This window comes from Panthera tigris, chromosome X (assembly GCF_018350195.1).
Source record: "Panthera tigris isolate Pti1 chromosome X, P.tigris_Pti1_mat1.1, whole genome shotgun sequence".
Lineage (NCBI taxonomy): Eukaryota > Metazoa > Chordata > Mammalia > Carnivora > Felidae > Panthera > Panthera tigris.
This window is the reverse complement of record NC_056677.1, coordinates 27,042,746-27,064,451: the sequence shown is the minus strand read 5'-3', so window position 1 is coordinate 27,064,451 and position 21,706 is coordinate 27,042,746. Positions and strand designations below refer to the sequence as shown.

At 39.3% G+C, this 21,706-nt stretch overlaps 1 protein-coding gene across 1 annotated transcript in view; it reads left to right on the top strand.

Moving 5' to 3' along the window:
- The window catches only part of DMD (dystrophin), a 1,614,661-nt gene that overhangs the window by 1,031,249 nt on the left and 561,706 nt on the right, over positions 1–21,706 (top strand). Inside the window, exon 48 of the mRNA XM_042974140.1 lies at positions 8,728–8,845. Within this exon, the coding sequence (XP_042830074.1) occupies positions 8,728–8,845 (118 nt within the window). The remainder of the gene's footprint in view (positions 1–8,727; positions 8,846–21,706) is intronic.

Below are 21,706 nucleotides of genomic sequence, written 5' to 3'. Positions count from 1 at the left end.
GATCCTCATTTTACAGCGGTAGAAATGAAGAAGAGAACGGTTAAGTGACTTGCTGAAAATAATCAACCAAGTGAATGGCAGCCAGGATTCAAACCCAGGCAGCCTGACTCCAGAGTCAATTCTCTGTGGACTATGGTAGACTATTCTGGCACATAGTAAGTGCTTAATAAACAACTCTTACTGTTGTTAGGAATTGTATTAATTGTTGATTAATTAATTAATCACTCTATTAATTGTCGATGAGTTCTTTATTTTTGGCTAGATTATGAGTTCCTTAAAGAAAGAGGTCAAGGTTTATTTGTCTATGTCTATTAGCCAAGTGCTTTGCATATATTTGCAGGTTAGTAACTGTTCATGGAATGAATTACTAATTGTTTCTCATGTATTTTTCAAAGCCACGCTAGCCTTGGAAACAACTAATAACTAGCTAAAACTGCAAATGGAATTTGAGATCCCCCACAGCCATTATTATTGCCAGAACGACAGTTTACCCTTTTAATCCCAAATTCTTAGATGATTTACCACTTTCTCTATATGTCCCTTGCTTTACTTCTCCCACAATCACAAAGACTTTGCTTGTCCAGTAACCATTGGTGCTGACAGGGTCCCATCTCAGACAACGGCCAATTGTTTTGTTCTGCATTTCCTGACCAGAAGAGATTTTCCCCCAAACATGGATCTTTTAGCTTCCTGGTTGATACTTAAAGAAACTTAGAGTAAGTTCTCAGGAACCAAACGAGAGGCATCTGTTGGACGTAATATAATTTGTGTTAAAGTGCAGCCTTCCCATCGCAACTTTTATTCTCTGCTAACTTCAGGGTTGAGGTCAGGATTGGCTGCATAAATTGTGGGACACAGTTCAACATGAAAATGAAGGACGCTTTGTTAACAAAAATGATAAAGAACTTCAAGATGGCCGCAGCACCACGGTAAACCAAGCACGGGACCCATGAAGCCAGCCCTGATTGAGATCTCTGCCTATCCAATGGAATACTTTTTTCTTAACTTTGCTATCTTCCAGAGTCTGAAAACTTGCCAAAAAAATTCCTTTTACAAATGTTTTCCAGGAACTCTAGTGTTTGTTATGCATAAAGGAATTTTGGTGGCTTGCTTTGATAACCTAGTATTCTTGAGCTACGTGTGTAGAATAGAACCTCACCATCACAATGTAACACATCTAAATCATCCTTTTATCTACCAGTTCACTTCTAGGCTCACTGAAAATAATGGGCATCTTCCTTTTTAAAAAAAAGTAGCTGTGGTTTTTAATAGAGGTGCTTTTGAAATACTAATTCACTTGAATCTTAAAAGGGATATTGATAATGTTCAGCAATTGTGAGTTATACATCTTGGTGGTAATATCATGGAATCACCATGTTACGTAGATCTGAAGAGTCGATGAGAAGTTTAGGGTCTAAAAGAGCAAAAGTGGGTATAGTAGTTGGGGCTTGAGATTAAATATCCCAAGACAGGATTAAAAAGGAAATGATTTTATTTGAGGAGATATCTTTGTGCACGGACGTGGGGAGGGAGTGAGAGAAGGTGGGAGAGCCATTACATTAAAATGCAAGCCTGACCCCAGATGAAAGAAAGAGGGAGAGAAGGTTGTGCAGAAGCATCCCAGTGTGCAGTCTAAGGAAGATTCAGCAAAGCTGTTGGGGAGTCGCTGAGCCCAGATCAGCCACAGGAGCCCGATGTCTCCCAAAAAAGGCTCCGCTTCAGTATTGCTATCACATTCAGTCCTTGGTGGGAACAGTCTGCGGGAGATTTGGCTTCTCTTCAGTGTAGTGATGGGTTTCCGAAGGCAGCAGCTGGGTTCCTCAGTCAGTTAGGTCCCAGTCGTAAAAGGCTTGCACATTGTCATGGCCACCACAGTGGGTATTAGCAGCAGTGGTATTTAAAGACCTGTAAACATAAAACTCCTGGAAGAAAACACAGGAAAAGCTTCTTGACGTCAGTCCGGGCAATGATTTTTTGGATAATGACACCAGAATCGCAGACCATAAAAGCAAAAATACACTAGTGAGAGTGCATCAAATTAAAAAAAAAAAATAGCTTCTGCACAGCAAAGGGAAAAAAATCAACAGAATGAAAGGTGACCTACAAAATGGGAGAAAATATTTGCCAATCATGTATCCGATACAGGGTTAAGATTTAAAATCCGTAAGAAGAACCTCCTGAAACTCAATAGCAGAAAACCAAATAATCAGATTCAAACATGGGCAGAAGACCTCAGTAAACATTTTTCCAAAGAAGGCATCCAAGTGGCCAAGAAGTGCACGAGAAGGGGATCACCATCACTGATCATCAGAGAAATACAAACCGAAACCACAGTGAGGCATTACCTCACACGTGTTGCAAGGGCTGTTTCCAAAAAAAGGAGCGACTACGGCGTTGGTGAGGGTGTGGAGAAGAGGGAACCCTTGTACACTGTTGGTGGGAATAGAAATTGGTGCGGCCACTATGGAAAACAACATTGAGGTTCCTCAAAAGATTACCAATAGAGCTCCCCATATGGTGCAGCGATCCCACTTCTGGGCATATATCCAAAGGGAACGAAGTCAGGATCTCAAGGAGATATCTGTGGTGCCATGTGAATTGCAGCATCGTTCCCAATAGCCAAGAGATGGAAACAACTTAAGTGTCTGTCAGCAGCTGAATGGATAAAGAAAATATGGTATATGTATATATATTCACTGGGATATCATTCCGCCCGAAGAAAGAGGGAAATCCTGCCATTTGTGATAACGTAGATGAACTTGGAGAACACTATACGGAGTGAAATAAGCCAGACACAGAAAGACCAGTACCGTGTGATCTTACTTATATTTGGAATCTAGAAAAAGGTGAACTCAGGGAAACAGAGTAGAATGATGGTTGCCAGGGGCTGGGAAGTGGGGGAAATGGGGCAGTGCTGATCACTGGGTACAGACCTTCAGTTTTCAGATGAGTAAGTTCTAGAGATCTGCTATACATTATTGTAACTGTAGTTGATGTACTGTAAACTTGAAATTTGCTAGAAGGGTAGATCTTAAGTGTTCTCGTCACATGCACACAAAAGTAACTGAGAGATGATGACTATACTAACTGAGTGTGGTGATTATTTCACAGTGTATACATATATCAAGATATCGAGTTATACCATTATATACAATTTCTATTTGTCAAACTCACCCAAATAAAGCTTAAAAAAAAGTTTTATAAAAAAAAAAAAAAGGAGTCTTAGGGATGCCTGGGTGGCTCAGTCGGTTAAGCGTCTGACTTCGGCTCAGGTCTTGATCTGATGGTGTCTGGGTTCAAGCCCCACGTCTGGCTCTGTGCTGACAGCTCAGAGCCTGGAGCTGCTTCAGATTCTGTCTCCCTCTCTCTCTGCCCCTTCCCTGCTCGCACTCTGTCCCTCTCTCTCTCAAAAATAAATAAACTTTTTAAAAAAGAATAATAATAAAGGAGTCTTAGAGATAATTAAAAAAAAACATTTGTAAAATTTAAACAAAGAAGGGCTGAAGACCACGTAAGTTCCACTTCATTCAGAAGACCCTCCTTAACCCCTAAATTTTATTAGATATCTCTCCTATATGCTTTGATAACTCCTTGTGCTTTCCCTACCATAATACTCACCTCAGCCTACTGTAATTGCTTATTTACTGCCTGTCTTAACTACTAATTTGTTTTCTCCTTGAGAATAATAATTTTTCCTCCTTTGCTTCTGTATCACCTGCGCCTGGGTCAAAGACTGGCGTAAGTCCTAAAAATTATTTGCCGAAACCCAAACTGGGGGGCATTCTGCAAAATAACTGGCCTTCGAAACAGTCAATGGTATGACGCTCAAAGAAAGGCAAACAACTTTTTGAGGTTAAAGGAGGCTAAAAAGATTTGACAACTAAATGCAATGCATGAGTCTGGACCGGTAAATGAAAGGCAATTAATGGGGTAATTGTCAAACTATGAATAAAGAATGTGGATTAGATTATAGAACTAAAGCCGTAGTGTATTTTCTGACTTTGAAATTGAGCTGAAGTTCTGTAAGAGAATGCCTTTTTTTCTTAAGAATTAAGCACTGGAATATCAAAGGGTAAAGCTGCAGATGATTCACCGGTGGTTCAGAAAACAGTATCTATTATATGTACATATATAATTATATCCACAGAGAGAGATAGAATGGTAAGTTATAAATGTAATGAGGCCAAATGTTAACAATTGGTGAGTCTGGGTGAAGGATGCATGGGAGTTCTTTGACCGTTCTTGCAATTTTTCCTTAAGTTTTAAAGTATGTAAAAATAAAATGCTTTTTAAAAAAAGTATTTCTTGAATGAATGGAGGACAAAAGGCTAACCACAATTAGAAGGTGTTCATGAAGAAGTTGCCAACAGAGATGGAGGTAGAACATTCAGAAACGTACAGAAGTTATACCGAGTAGGAAAATATCCAGGCCAGTTTAAAATGTAAAAGAGAAGTGAGGGACTGGAGGACAGTAATGACAGATCCGTGGGTGCCTGGGTGGCTCATTCGGTCAAGTGTCCGACTGGATCTCAACTCAGGTCTTGATGTTAGGGTCATGAATTTAAGCCCCACGTTGGGACTTGCACTGGACGTGAAGCCTACTAAAAAAGACGGCTTTGGTTTTGGCCAACCTATTCGGAGAGGCAACACATGCCAGAGAAGAAGCCGGAAGGTGCTCAGTGAGGCAGTTGAAAGCTAGGCATAGGATTAGCATCCTCACAGGTAAAACTCTTTGAGTTACTAGAAAGCCTGCGGCTTAGGCCCTACCTGCCTTATATGCTTATTTTTTTCCCATACATACAGTGGTTCAATAAACTATTTCACCTTGTCCATCCTTGATGTTAATTTTTGAAAATTATAAACGAAAGAATATAAGGTCTACATCTTTACCTTATGTGTAAGTTTAAGTCATGTTTATTTTCTGAAAAAGGCAACAACTGAAAATCACCATGGGCCTTTGTTCTAAGTATACATATTTAAAGACTATTGATTTTTGTAGAAATATTAAAAATATGAAGAGTTTATTGTTCAGGTCTTTTTTTAAAACATGTAAATATTAACTATTCAACTAAACCATAGAGTTTTCTGCTTGAGTATTATTAGGTAGAATTCTATTTTACCAAGTACAATAAGAAAGTGTAATTCTTTCTAAGAGCTCAGAATGACCTACTTAGAGTATGTATAGTTTCATTGTTTAACTCCCCTTTTCATAGGATTGCTATTTATAACCACTTCCTTCAACCCTGGGGGGACTTAGTAGGATTAACGACTTCTGATTCACTTTGTATTTGAAGATTTTTTTTTTCTTCCATCTTTGCTCAGCTAGTGGAATCCATGATGAATTCTCATCTCCAAGGGGTAAGCTGTTTTTAGTAAAGCCCAGTAGCTGGCTTATGACTCCTTAGAATAACATCGATTCCTTCCTTCCCTTGTGTTTGTTTCTTCCAGAATGATAGAATCTGTGTAGACATGCTCCATTACCATGCTTAGGTACTGTTAAGCATGTCATGGTTTTAGTTTTGTTCATGTAAGTTATATGTGTAATGAATATCCGGGCTCCAATCTGAAAAATTCATAAGCATAAATAGCGTGCTGCTTGTTTTAGCATGACAAATATGGACCACTACAGCTCGAATGAGGAAACTGAACAATAAATACAAGAGGCCTAGAGGTCATTTGAGGATGAGGATTAGAGTAGAAAGAGTGTTTCTGAGAGAGAAGCATCTGGTGAGAGGACCAGATGGGGAGGCAAAGAACAGAATTTCATCGAGGGGTATTTTGAAGGTGGGTAATTTGAGTAATGATTAGATCTAAGGTGTTCACCCATCTGTGGGTGGCTCAGTGGAATAGAGATAAAGGTCATTCTATTTGAAAAGTTAGGAGATTATAAAACCACGTTGTCAGGTAAGAGAAATTATAATAGCAAATAGAATACACTCAAAAGGAAACCAAATGAAAAGAAAAAAATAATTATTCTTTTCACTGAGTGTGTGTGTGCTGTTCATTAGCAAGAAAGCCTTTCATTCGCTGTTTTTATAATATCTTAATGGAAAAAATATTTAAATATGCCATATTCAAATCCTTTCCTTTATTTCTGGAAAGAGAATCAAAGGAGAAAATTCCCATTGTGCTCTACTAAGAAACCACTATTTAATGAGTATATTAGTGTCTGATAAATCCCATAGCAATATATATTATTATTGTGCAATTTCTTTTTAGAAATGAACCTTTGTATGTATTGACCAAAGAGTGGGATAAAGAGTTACGATTTTGTTTTGAAATTCTTTAGAAATGAATAGTTTTATTACAGCTGTGAACCTCTGTAGGTTTTTAAGGAGGCTGCTTCAAAGGATGTCATTAATAATCTTCTCAGGTGCTTACAAAGCATGTGTCTGTCAGCAGAATTAGAGAATCACCCAACTAGAGAACAGGTTTCACAATACCCTGAGACCTATTTTGTTCATTAGAGAGGAAAATGGCTTGTGTTAAGTCTAAATTGACATGCGTGCTAATTTCAGCAGTAAAAGCTGTTCATTGTGGTCAGGTTTAATTTAGATTAAGGTTGATCAGGTTACTTCTACAACATACTTCTTAAACGAACTTTGTGATCCTAAAAGAAGGAGAAAAGTAAAGCCAACCTTGGGAAATACATGCAAAAGAGAGAAGCAAAGAATAGCTTGGCTGTTTGAGGGTGAATTAATATTAAAACAAATGAAAATGACGGTAGAGATAATCTTGGTTGTGTAAAAATGTCCCAGGATCAAAAAACACAAATTTGCATTTAAATTGCACAAAGCCCACCTAATCCGTTCGTGCCCTGTGTTATCTCCATAGTGCCTAGAACAGTGTGCGGTACTTGATATTTACAAAATGAAAGAATGAGCGAGTAAATGAATTTGTGTACTTTGCTACCTGTATTATATAGAGTTCTCGGTTAAATTTGAGGGAAATATTTGACTTTATCTGAGGTTTCTGGGTAAGTCTGTTTTTAAAGCATCTATTTGAATGTGTTAAATATTTAAGAGTCAGGAATTCCGAAGTACCTTTTAAGCGTGCTGTGTCACAGATGACCAGAGTTTAACATTCTAACCCTGGAAAACATCTTATTTCATAAAATCTATCCACTACTATATGGTTCCTACTTTAAAATTTGTTCAGTGCTCTCCAACTGACTTATGCCACTTACTTCAATAGCTGTCTTTGGCAATTTGTTCCATATTTCAAACACCCTTTTGTGTAAAGAAACCATAAAAGTTAGAAACCTGAAAATTGGATTTTTCTTCTGAGCAATCACAGCTTACAAATGTGGAAAATTGGTTAAAAGTTAGCCCCTCCAATTTTTTAACACAGAGAGGGGAAAATGCGCAAAATAGATGTGTAATGTTTGGATAAGTCCTTGCCATTATTTTAATACTACCGAAAGCAATTGCGCTGAAATCACAAGGCCTGTGTCCCCACCTGTTCACAAAAGAAACACCGCACAAATGATCAAAACTCGGCCTTTCTGAACCCCAAAATCCTTAGAAAATCGGCAGTAGTCAAAGGGCATGGTACATAACTAAGTTTCCTAAACATTACTATCTCCACCACGTTTCATCTATTCACTTTCATTGGCCTCCTGTGTGGTTATTAGGAGAATCAAAACGCGAGAATGTGTGTAAAACATCTGTCACATACGGGTTATCAACTAATAACAAATATCCATTATGCCTTCCCAAATTAAAATAAAATGTATTCCATTTTAGAAAGAGAACAAGCGAGAAGTCTTATTTTTCCCAAGCTTCTATGTAAATATCGCTGGGACATGGGCCCTTTAGTGCCGGGAGGGTGAGTTGACAGAGACAGTAGATGGACACTGGTGGGAGGGGGGAATTTCTTAGTGATGAACGTAGCTACCTATAAATACACACATCCATACACACACACACACACACACACACACACACACACACACACACACACCTATTTCTTGGCTTTATTCTGCTGGTACTTTTACCTAAAGCAGTATTAAAGTAATTGCTAATACAGAATATGAATACTACCTTCTAGTCTGATGCTTTCCAAACTTGCCTCATCATAAGAATTAAGTAGAGAATTTGTTAAAAAGGCATTTTCCAAGCCCTCCTCCCTACTCATTTGTTCATGGTGGGGGAGAACGTGGGTGGTGAGGCGCAGGAATCAGGTGATTCTCATCGAAGGCAACGTTGGGGAAGGACTGACTTAGCTTATTGCGTCCCCTTCTCGTAGGTGAGGAAGCTCAGGTACAAAGAAGTTAAATCAGTTACATCTCTCGAATCACTTCTGTGCTTTTAACGTTTCTAAAATATACACTTTAATTTTGACGCTGCACAAAATGAGATTACAAGTATAAATAGCTGTCTGTCATAAGTCAAAAAATTACATTTCTTGGTTGTGGCACTCATGCACTGGTTTAAGTGAACCCAGGTACTCTGAAATGACTCCATCGAAGCTCTTAAATAGTGAAGCAAGTCCGTAATCAAGATTTTCATCTGTAATATTTTGGGTGGCTAAGAATGAAACACATTTCCTGTTAAAGTGTTCTCTATAAAGCCTTATACACTAGAGATTTATATCCAGTAACATATTTTTTTTTTTTATTTCCAGAAGTGCTTTGGTTGGTTGGAAAATTGCGCTTTACTTTGTATTACATAAAAGGTATGCGCAAGGCTGGTGAACCTCAATATTAAGTTAAGCTTTTTCCTTCAGGCAACACTGCAGGATTTGGAACAGAGGCGCCCCCAGTTGGAAGAACTCATTACCGCCGCCCAGAATTTGAAAAACAAGACCAGCAATCAAGAGGCTAGAACCATCATTACTGATCGAAGTAAGTCTTTTAACAAGCGTGGGCAACTTACGATGTATGAAAAAGTTTCAGTAATGACTTGGAAGTCGATTTGCCTCTGTTGCATTCATCAAAATAGTGCCAAATGGTTGTAAGTTATACCTCTTGTGCTAAGATTTTTTCATTTCATAGTGTTATCTTTCAATAACTGAACACAATCCCATGGAATTGAGGAAATAAATTTTTCATGAATCCAGGCTTATGTAGATGCGAAGCATGGAGTGGTGGGCGTGGTGAGCATGGTGTGACAGAACGTTTGCTCCTTGGTTGTCATCTCTCTGGGCTAGCATCCATGGCGATGTCAGTCTCTCCCTTGTATTCTTGGTCGTTGGTCCAAGCAGGCAGTTGCTTCCTGGACCGTCATCCGTTCCCTTCTGCGGTGGCACTCTCATATCTGGACACCCCCCCGTTACTGTGATGCTCTCATTGTGTAACAGCAGAAATCATTGTACCGTTCCTCCTGCCATGCCGGGACGGGCGAGAGCCTTGGGAGGTTGTTTAAGGCCCATCTGCCTAGACATTGCCTGGACTCTTCTTTATACATAGGGATTCGGAGTGCCTGTGCATGGGGTCTGGAAGAGCAGAGGAAGCAGAAGGGAAAACTACTCTCCTTCTGTTACCCTCAGAGGCTCTCCTCAGGGACGAAGCCCAGTTCACCTCTGCTATCTGATTCTCTTGGATCTCCCTGGATTTCTTTCCTTCACTCTCCCTACCTCCCGTCCAGGGACACACATCCATAGTGATTTTTTTTTTTTTATTTTCCCGTGTAATGCCCCTTTCCTCCCTTCCCATAACCAGCGAGATTTTTTCTAGTGTACGAGTAGGGAAATCCTTCATTTCATCACCTTTTCTTTTCCCTTCCAAATCTTTCGTCTTTTACCAGGCATTAGGCTTTTGAAACTCAAAACCAAGAGTCTTCAGAATTTACATTCTGTTGGATTAGCACTTGCCTAAGTCACCAGTATAAAAGGTTAATATTTGAAAAATATTATTGGTCATTCTTGTACGTATTAGTAAACACTTAGTGATAATAGCTATTGTTTATTGAGTTCCTCTTAGGTATCAGATGGTAGGTCTTATATAGTGTGTGGGTTTGTGTGTGTGTGTGTGTGTGTGTGTGTGTGTGTATGTATAAAGTCTTTATAAAATCTTGTCAGCTAAATTTCCTAATCCCTCATTTTATAGATGAGGAAACAGTTTCTGAGAAAGGTTAATCAAACTGCTCGAGTTTACAACACGAGCCAAGACCAGAGCTTGGAATTTGCCAATGTTTCTTTCTGGCTTGAAAGTCTGTGTTTCTTCTGGAATGTTTGCCCTGTTCCATCCTGTTTTATTGTTTTTGTTAATGACCTGAATCACTAGGACTAGGATTAAATACTTTTTTGGTCTGCAATTATGTATGTTTTGATTCACTTCCTAAAGACATTTCCTCTTTCACCTGTTGTGATCCTGAATTAAAACAGACTTTTTTGATTTTGAAATTTTAACTCTTTACTGTTGCTCAAACAATGTATTTGAATATATGCTAATGTATTAGTTGAGTAGCACTAGCCACTCTAATAGGTAAGATCCCAACGCTTGGTGGCTTACCATAGAAGTTCACTTTTTTCTGGTGCAGTCGAAAATAAGCAGCTTTCTGTGACGTCATTCAGGGACCCAAACCCCATCCATCTTTTGTGTCCATAACGTCAGAGTCCTCTGCACTTAATGGGCAGATGAGGAATAAGCATTGTTCGTTGAAATTTACTAGGAGGCAGGACTGGAAGTGGTACACGTGAATTCTGTTCAGAGCCTATTGGCTGGAACTCATCACATGACCACACCTCGTGGCAAGGTAAGCTGCAAAATATTGTTCAGTGTTGAGCCCAGGGAGGAGAGAAACTAGTTGCTAAGAAACTCATCAGTCTTTTCCGTAGCTAATTTGGACAGGAAGAATACACTTAAGTTGTCGAGTTCTGTGTAAGGTACAGAACGTCATTTGTATAACGAGCAAGGCAAGAACAAAATTGCCTTGTAACGATCAACATAGATAGCTCTTTGACTGATGTAGTAGAATGTTCCTCACTCAGTCTGGAACCGTGAGGCTTTCTCCATCAGGTTGCAACGTACTGGTCCAAAAGAATGAATCTTAGTGAGTGATTTGCTCAGTATGAGACTGAATTCCCATTACACAGTTAAGCGATCTGTTTCTCGCCTGAGAAATATGGAAATTGGGCAAAAATGTTTATGCAAATCTGAACATACCATATAGAAAGTCGTTTGTCATTTTACTAATGAGAAATAACTTCTATTTTTTCCCTAAGAGGAAAATAACACTAATTTATTTTACACTACCCATTCAACATTGTCTAAACATTTTCCATTATCTCTCGCAATCTTTTTTTGATATCGTATTGACTTTTTTTTTCATGATGTAGATTAAAATTGAGTGACCGGAGGGCAAGTTTTTATCTCTCTGCTAATATCCAGTAATTTGAACTGTTCTGTTTTTCTAAGCTTTTGTCTTTTGGGAATGAATACCTTTATGAATATTTGTAGTACAGTGGAAAGATTCCAATCCACATGGTCCAAAAAAAAAAAAAACCAACATTTTCTTAAAAGCCAAGTGTCTTTTGAGACATGTCATGTTGCTTATTAAGAGCCTAAGCCAGAATCTTAGTTCCAAATATGCCTGGAGCCTCTAATGCCGCTACCAAGATAATTCTGACAAGATATGTTTATCTAAACAATGTCGTTTGCAGCCCTGCTCTGCTACAGTTTATCTCTCCATTTGAAATCTATGACATGGGATGGAGATTCAATACTCATAAAGTTTCAGTCGTGTTCAAAATAGAATTTTCCTTAGTATAGATTTGGCTTTCAGGGAAAGAGCAGAAATAAAATACTTGCTCATAAAATTGTATTTTCTTATTGGAAGATTTCAGGATTCCTTTTTTATTGCCCTGAAACTCCTAGAAATACTTAAAAAGGAATCAGCTAAATAAAGAAAAATATTCGGTAAGAGTATAATGCTGTATTGAATCATTTTTCCTTCCTTGGTAAATCCCAGTTCATAACTTGGAACAGTTGGGGAAATCTGTATATATTTATTGCATTCTATCAAGAGAAAAGTCCAATACGAAGCAATTCCTCTCTACTAGTAATATCCATGCTGAAATCTCAAGTAATTGGGTCTGCAAAATACCAGCATGTTTCACCGTATAAAACGATTTCTATGGTATCTGTTGTTTTTCAGGTGATTATATCTATGGAAATCACGTTGTAGTGATCTAGGTGAGAGAGAAAAATTTCATTCTCAGTGCATTCAAATAAGAAATTCTCCGTGCTGTTTCTGATGTTCAAACTACTCATTTTCCCTCCGTTCTTTGGTTGCTGAATGTGTCAGGCATCCCTGATCATTTTCTCCTGCAAAAGGGCTAGGTCAGGGGACCAAAACCAGCTAAGATTGGAATGATCTAAAATTGCTTCCTGGGAGGCTTCTGAATTGTGCAAAACGCTTGTTCGTGCCCATCACTACTGCAGATCATAATACCCTAATACCTTACACAGCAGTGAGGAAGGTACGGAAAGAAAGAATTCCTCTCTCCTATTGCTGTTGTTTATCCCACAGATAATATTGGTGAACTTGGCTCATCTGACATTTGTATTTTAGAACCTTGCTTCTGTAGCTTCTCCCGCCATAACTGCCCACTGTTACCGTTTTAAAGATCTTTAACAAGAGCACATAAAGGTTTTGAGGGCAAGCTGCCCGGGCTGGCCCCTTAGTAGCTTCGTGACCCTGAACAAACAAGTAATCTCAGTAAACTTTCTGATCTCCGTCACCTCCTCTCTGAAAGGAGATTACTTGCATCTACCTCCTGGTTGGGAGAATTGGATGAGATAATACAAGAGGAGCACTTAGATCCCAGCCACAGTAAGAACTCAGTACATATTAGCTCTTGTTATTTTAATTATAATCTAATTGGGTGGTTTGCGTGCTTAGTGAGAAAACATTTAATCAGGTCTCTGGTAGCCGCCTGGTTTTTAGACCACAAGGAAGAAAAGATAGAGAGAAGTGCAAAACAACTAAAAGGAGAAGGTTGCTTTGGAAAACATGGAATAAGATACATAAGTAGAATTCAACAAATACATGAGTCATACTACAAAGAGCAAGGCAATTCGTGTAAGGTATTTTATTTTCAATATTTACTAGGACCTTAGGAGGGTAGATATTATTATGCCCATTTTAGAGATGGGAAAACTGAAGCTCAAAGAGCTTAAGTAATGTGCCTACGGTTGTAGTAAGATATCAAGCGAGGGACTAGGATTCTAACTTATGTATATATGACTCCCAAGCCCAAGGAACATCAGATGAAAAGGGTTAGTCAAAAAATAAAATAAACAAGAGTCTCTGGGAACTGATAATATAAGGAGTAGCCGCAGTTCACTGTAATCTGGATATAATTTTTACTGCTCCCATTTCTATTGTAGTCTCGTATGCATTTCATTGTGTAATTATAGGACTCTCTTGCACATGCTGGAAATGTAGAGAATAGCGAACCTAGCTATACAACCTTGGCCAAGTGGAGTCACTTCTTAAGCCATGGTTTCCTCATCTGTCATGTGGGACCAATAAGTAATACTTTAGCTGGTACGGTGCTTATGAAGATAAAATTAGGTGATGTTTCTACCGCGAAGACCTCACATACAGAAGATGCTCTTTGAATGGTGTGTACCATCATGGAGAGATGAATTTGGTGCAGAGGAACTGGAGGTGAGAGCATATCAAGAGGGGTGGGGGCCGAATATATGGCTGCTGATCAGCTAAACCAGGGAAGGGACTTCTGAAACAGAAGGCCAAATCTTAAGAGAGAATTATCTCCTTAAATTTTTTTTTTCAGCTAAGGCTTTTTCAAACCAGTCTGGAACTCTTTGAGAAATTTGGTGACATCGTATACATTTTGAGAAATGAGTTCACATCGTGTTGCTTAAAGAGCTGGGATACAGGGCTGTAGAAGGGAGAATGTTCTGCTGCATGAGAATAAAAATACCCTCACAGGATTTTTGAACTAACTGACAGTTTTACAGCAGCTTTGTCAACCTATCATTCATCGCTGCCACCAAATGTATGAAATCCTTCGTGGTGAAATAAAAAGACTTTGTTGTTCTCCACGTTTTTATGAAATCTCTATGGCTAATGAAATGCCAGCCAATATCTTCCTCTCAGGTATTGTCTATTAGAGAGTTGCTTATTTTAGAAGACGTGGAGTCAGCCATATAAATTTCTTCTTTTGACATCTAGCACCTGCTGTCAACCTGTTATAACTACAAGCAGCTCTCAAAATTTACATCCACCAGGATGCCGCCGGCAACCGAAGAGTTCAGTTCAGTTCAGTAAATATTTGAATGCTTGCTCTGTGCTAGTTAATGTCAGATGTGATGGTTGGGATAGAGGGAAAAATAAGATTCAGCCTTTGTCTTGAAAGAGCTTACAATCAAATGTGGGTATTTGGACGAGTCTATTGGGGCAAGGCAGTCCAGGATAAGTACTCGAGCAGAGCCGTGTTCCCCAATCTTGAGAGAGAACAAGAGGAGGGAAGATGGGATCTGAATGAAGGGGTTTGGGAATGCTTCTAGGAGGAGGTCACATTCGATCTGGTCGTGAATGGGATTTTGAAAAGCAGAAGGAGGCTGGGAGAGGAAGGGCATTTGAGGGAAGGACGAGAGGGGAATACATAATTAGACTTAAGTTAGCAATGGGGTGACAGATGAACTCGTAGAAGTGGGAGTGTGTGTGTGAGTATGTTGTGGTGGATACAGGAGTAAAAGCAGTCAGGGAGGCAAGGTCGGCGGCAAGAGAGCCCAAGCTAGAGCAGTGGCAGTAGAGTGGAAAGAAAGCACTGAATTGAGACATGCGGTGGAGCCAAGTATTGACAAGATTTGGACATCGACTGGAGGTGTGGAATCTAAGGGTTTGCCTCTGAAGATTTTGAGATTCTGTGCTCCGGAAGATGGTAATATAACCGGAGACAGACTCAGGACAAGGAGTTGAATGCGGGTGATAAAATAACGTGCTCAAGAGAACACAAGGAGACGTTTCAGAAGCAAAGGTACTTCCGAGCAGATTTGGAAGTTACCTGAAGTAGGTGGTGAGTTGGCACAGGGACACGGAGCCCGATGAAAAGACTAGGGAACAGTCCGGAGCTTGGCTCACGTTTAAGGAATGGAGGAAGAGGAGTTGGCGTCACACCTCCCAGCGGCTGCTTACGACAGAAGCGCATTCAGACAAACACACGCTGAAGACTGAGTGGATGAGTGTTACTCGGTATTTTGTTTTCTGTATCTTCTGCTGTGTCACCAGTCCGATAACACAGATTTCTTCCTGGTCCTTAGTGATACGTTGAATAAGAAAGCTGAGAGTTAAAGTTGGTTGTGTTTGTGCATGTCATTTTCTGATTCACCCTTCAGCGTACCGGGAAAAAGAAAACAGACGACCATTTGCCCTCTAGGTTTATATGAGCCATTGTGCTTTTTATTTTGTATGTCTAAGTTATGTTCCAAATACTTCACAGAAGTAAGATTAGAGAGGTAATAAAAACCAACTTCCTTAGAAATTTTAATAAGAATTGAACCCAACAAACTTCGTACCAAATGAATTTGGAGGCACAAACATAAACGCTACAGTGTCCCACATCATTTTAGCAAAATAGGATGGCTCAAGTTCTTCAACAAAACATTATGTGATGAAGTCCTTCCTGTTGAATGCCTAACTAGATTACAATATCATATTTTCCTTATGTCCTTAGAAATATATTATTTGCTCATCAATCCCTGTGTTTGTTCATCATCTGAAGGCTCAGTCTAAGGTTTCACCTAAGATCTCCCCTATCTGATCAATTTCACCATCATTACTGGAGTCTAGAATGATGATGTCTGTCCGCTCGCATTTATCTTCCATCATGTCTCATAATCATAAGTATCTTCTTCTGTCAATTTTCTTGTCTTTGACATTATGGGAGTGAAATGAAAAGTGCTACGTACGTTTTCAACTCTGTTCAACGAAAGCTAACAGCAGACTCCGAAGATGGTGTCCCCAATCCTATTTTATACCTTCTTGAAAGAAGATGCACTATTTTGGCCAGTGTAATAAGAAACCTAAAGGTTGAAGATTTATTTCACTATTGTATCATCCTTCTAAATAATTCCATCATGCTTTCACTTTACAGATCTTTTTAGCATATTTAGGAATAACTTATGAGTGGTGATAAGATAGCAAAATGTTTCCAAATATAGGAAAAATAAGATTACTAAGACTACACAGTGTATCTTAGACTTATGAAAGGCTTCAGTGGACCCACATGGTAAATAAAATGAATTTGATTTTATTTAAGGAATAAGTAAAATATCACTTTGTTTTTTGGTAGACCACTAGGAAAGAATAAAAGTCCAAAAATATCGATTTTTACAAATAGTAAGAACTTCTTAAAAAATAAACTCAAAATATATATTTGGGTGCAGTGGACCTTGATGGTGTACCAAGGATTAAACAAAATATATTTTGCTCAATCCCACTACAAAAATAAAAGTTTTACTACATGTATTATTATGAGTATTATTTAGTTATAATACTAATCTTCTCTTCCAGTGTCATTATTCACTAGGAATGAGTTTATTAGCGTTCTCCAGAGAACCCCGTATATATGTATATGTGTACGTACACATACATCTATTTTTAGTATATTAATGATATTATAAATTATTTATAATTAACTCATATGTGTATATAGACAGAGACAGAGACAGAGATTTTAAAGAATTCGTCCCTGAGACTGTGGGGACTGCAAGTTTGAGATTTTTAGAGCAGGTCAGGAGGATAGATACTCAAAGAAGACTTAATACTGCAGCCTTGAGTCCAAAGGCAGTCTGGAGCCAGAATTCCTTCCTCTTCTGGGGACTTCAGTCTTTTCTCTTAAGGTCTTCAACTGATTGGATGAGGCTCACCCATATTATGGGGGCTGATCTGCTTTAATTACAGTCTACTGATTTCAATTCTCTAAAAAATACCCCTCAGGGAGCCTGGGTGGCTCTGTCAGTTAAGCATCTGACTTCAGCTCAGGTCAGGATATCATGGTACGTGGGTTCAAACCCTGCATGGGTGCAGAGCCCTCTTCGGATACCTCTGTCCTCCCCGTCTGTCTGCCCCTCCCCTGCTCACGCACTCTCTGTCACTCTTTCTCTCAAAAATAAACATTTAAAAAAAATAAAAAAATGAATAAAATAAAATAAAATAATGAAAAATACCCCTCTACAGCAATATCTACACTGGGGCTTAAACAACTGGGTGTCATTGGCTAGCCAGTTTAATACATAAAATTAACCATCACACGGTGCTTCATAGTGCCATGTGTTTCTTCACATGTAAGTGTCATGATTTCTTTAACTTTCATTTGTATCCAAGTAATAGGGTATCTGGAAATATACATGACATTTACAAATGATCTGTAACCTCTTAAAGAATTTCAGAGCTCTGTCAGAGTAATTATAACTTAAAAATATACCTATAAAAAGCAAATATGTATGTTTTTCCTTATACACTTTTACTTACGTTGTGTTAAATTAATACTAAACTTACTGAGGAGGGCACCTTTTGGGATCAGCACTGGGTGTTGTGTGGAAACCAATTTGACAACAAATTTCATATGTTGAAAACAAAAATTAATGCTAAACATCTGTCCTAAAATAATTCTGTTTTGATGTACCTATTCTTTAATTCTGGAAGAGGATTAGTATCAAAACATATTTGAACAGGATTTAAAATCCAAATTAGCAGTCATAATTGTCTTCAATTATTCATCTCTCATGTGAACGTGTAATGGGAATAATAAATATATTTTATTTAAAGTGACGTAGCCACAATTATGAACATAAATACCATTTTCTAAGTGCTTATTTTTTCATTATGTTTCCTTTTAAGGTGAAAGATTTGGATTAGCACGTGTTCTACTCATGCACTTTAAAAACGAAACATAATGAACATAACTATTAAATAAGCAAACCAGTGAGTGAAAATGGATTTTTTTTTTGTATGATTGAATAAAGATAATGATGAATACACGTAATACAAAGAATCTCACACTCAGACAATGTGGGCAGGTAAGATAAATACAAAACAGAAAGAGATGTGCCCACAGGAGAAATTGTAGTTTTTCACAGGCTAACATTTTTATCTTACGGCCTAGGGGGGCGTTGGAATTAAAGACCTGAATTTCTATTATATTTTTGTACCTCTGGGTATAGAGAGGAATGTTCCTCCTTTGTGATATCACGCAGGTTAGATGGAGCTAAGCCAAAGGTTGGATATGGCATACACAGTTCCTAAAAGACTCTCTCAGCTCTCCTCAGGTGTTGGGAAAGGGTAGCAATTATTTTAGATCTACCTGGATTTTTTTTCTCTACCCAAATTTTCTCATTAATAATTTGAATCAACCTAACACATTGCTTGCAACTGGTCTTTATTCTCTTGTACCTGCCTTCAGGGAAGCATGTATGAAGCAAGCAGAAAGGATTAATAGACTGTGACCTTTCCACATCCAAAGGGGAGAGCTGGGCTCCTTCTGCTTTGGTCAAGAAAAGGAGTTTGCAGTTACATATTACTGCAAAACAAATCACCCCAAAACGTAGTTGCCTAGAACAGTAATAATCATGTATTACCTCTCACGGGTTCTGCAGGTCAGGGGATCGTGAGCATGTAGTTTGAGTGATTCCGCCTTGGAATTTCTCACGAGGCTGTGTTCAGTAGCCAAATGGGGCTGCAGTCATATGGACGCTTGATGGGGGCCGGAGGACCTACTCTCAAGGTGGCTCACTCTTATGGTTTGTGAGGTGCTGCTGGCTAGTTGGTTCCTCTCTACCCAAGCTCCTCCGCGGGGCTGCTTGAGTGCCCCTGTGACTTTGTGTGGCTGGCTTCCCCCAGGAGTCAACCATGAGTACGAGGTACAAGCAGCAGTGCCTTTTTTGACCTCGCCTTAGTATTTGTCCTGTTACTTCTTCTGTAAATTATTTGCCACACCGTTTGGCCCCGATGCAATGAGGTGGGAGGAGGAAGGACTCCAGAAGGTCATGAATACCAGGAGGTGAAGGAGAATGGGGCCACTGTGGAGATGACTACTACCGGACTTAACAAGCCTTCAAAGGAAAGTTTTTAGACGTTTGACCCTCTGTTGTTTTAACTTTCTCCGTCAGACAACCCAGCAGATGTCAGTGCTGCTATTCCCCCGGAAAGTGACAGACCACTTGTGTGGGCCCTTGGTTATGCATGTGCATGTTGAAAGGAAAAAGACCCCCCCCCCACCCCGAGACTTTTTCTGTGGCGACCGGACGTGTGGATAATTCTCTCAGCCTGGCTCCACACGAAGAGTATGGGTTTTGAAAAGAAAAGAAAGCTTTTGAGTTTGGGAGGCCTAACAGAAAGACTGAGGCAGCTGGTTGGTTATGGGATAATAGTGACAGTGATGATGACAATGGTGATTATTACTTTTATGTTAGGAAGACAAACGTGTTAGCGTGTCTTTCCCTCATTTCATCCTTAGCATAATGCAATGCTAAAAGCAGGGCGTCTAAAATGAGAAGAGGTGGTTTAAATCCTGATTTTGCCCTTTAATGACAGTGGGACCCTTAACAAATTATTGAATCGCTCTCACCCTTTATTTCTTCATCTATAACATTAGGCTGCTGATGCCTTCCTTTCCAGATTGCTGTTAGGATTCAAAAGAATGACGTATGGAATGCCCCCTTTCAAATGGCAAATCACTGCGTAGATATCAATATCTTAAACATCTTGTGCTTTTGTAACGAAATGCCATAGACTTGGTGGCTTGAACAATAGATGTTTGTTTATTTCTCCAAGTTCTGGAGGCCAGGAAGTCTAAGACCAAGGTGCCAGCAGATCTGGTGAGAGCCTTCTTCCTGCCTTACAGAGGGCTACCTTCTAACTGTGTCCACATGCTGCAGAGAGAAAAGATCTGCTCTCTCCCTCTCACGAGAACCCTAATGCCATCAGGAGACCTCACCCTCACGATCTCATCTAAAGTTAATTACTTCCTAAAGGCCCCATCTCCAAATACCATCACAATGGAGGGTAGGGCTTCAACTTGTGAATTTGGGATGGGGGACACATTATCAGCTCTCCTCCTTATTAAGAGCTCTACCGGGTGTTCTAGGTTGTTGACATTTGTTGACCATCAGGGTAAGAGTTTCTCATATGTAGAAAATGGATACATGGAGACTGGAAATGTTCTTATGTCTATACCCAGAATTTTTGTGCTTGTTCAAGAAATTCATCGCCACTGAGTGCTCTCTTAAATCCCGGTCTAGGAATTTAGAAAAACTAGGCTCTCCCCCAAGATTTCCTGAATGAATGGATCAATGAATGAATGAGTGAAGTGCTTTATGGTATTTTCTTCAGTGTTAAGATAAAACAAAAATATTTATGCAGAATGTTCTATTTTTAGTGTTTCCAGCTACTGCATAGTCTGGTTTATTGCCATCTGTATGTCTAACCCTGGGTCACAGGAGTAAAGCCATTCAGAGCCTCCTATAAAGTCCATAAGGCGGTGATAGAAACAATAAACTTGACCGTTGGCATCTGATTTTTCTTTTATACAAGAGTGTTAGAACCGCTGCCTTGGGCCACGGCTAGCTTTCAGGAAAACACAATCGGTGGACAGAAGGAAAGGTATAGCGTCCTACAGCAGCCTGATTTAATTTGTTATCAGAAAAATGTATGCTACACAGCACAATGTTTAAAATAGAAAATTGGGTCCCAAATGCACAGAGTAAGAATGAGTGAAAAACACCTTTCTCTATAATTAAACAGAACACTGTGCCATGAATCGATAAAATCCAGTCAACCTGAAAATGTGAACATCAAGTGTAATTGTGCAGAAAGATAAGGCCATATGAACAACATAGGAATGTATAGGCTCCTGTGGTCCTTTTCCTTTTTGATTTTGGAGAAGGATGGGGAGAGAGCATGAGCAGGGGAGAGGTAGAGAGAGAGGGAGAGAGGGAATCCAAGTAGATTCCACACTCAGCATGGAGCCCAACACGGGACTCAGTCCCACAACTGTGGCATCATGACCTGAGCCCAAATCAAGACTCAGACACCCAACCGACTGAGCCACCCAGGCGCCCCTCATATTGGCCTTTTGAAACAGTGGGACTTTACTTGTTCCTCAGTAAGGATTTAGTTTTGTCTTAGCCATCGTAGGAACTGCTAAAAGGGGAAGGCTCAGTCCCGTCGGACTCTAAAATGGGGTATTTCTCCTGATGATTATTAGTACTTGTAAACTTCTTGGAGTTTTAGCACATCAGGTTATGTGTCTGTCATTGTAGGGTACGATGCCAAACAAAGCATATATGCACCTAGGGGGCATAGTACCATAGGGGGTACATATCATTAAATGGAACGGGATTCGTTTTTTTTCTTAGCATATGGCAGGGCGCTTCACTGCTCAGGTTCCCCTCTCCACAGCTAGGGGTTTCGGTAATGGAAAACGTGTCCCAGAGAACTCCAGAATCTACGAAACATTTCAGACAGTATGGAGGTGTCACAATTTTTACTGATGGTATTTGGCCAAGTCAGATTTTACTCAGATTCTAAAATATCTTGTCTTATAAATAGTGATATTGTATATCTGTGCTCCGTTTTACATATATTGGACCAAGAACTCTAAAACATATGTGAGTTGATTTGATATCCACAACATTGCCTAGAGTAGGTATTGTCCTCATTCGATAAGTGACGGAACCGAGGATCATGGTTTGTGATACCTTTCTCAAGGTCACACAGATAGCACAGGGAAA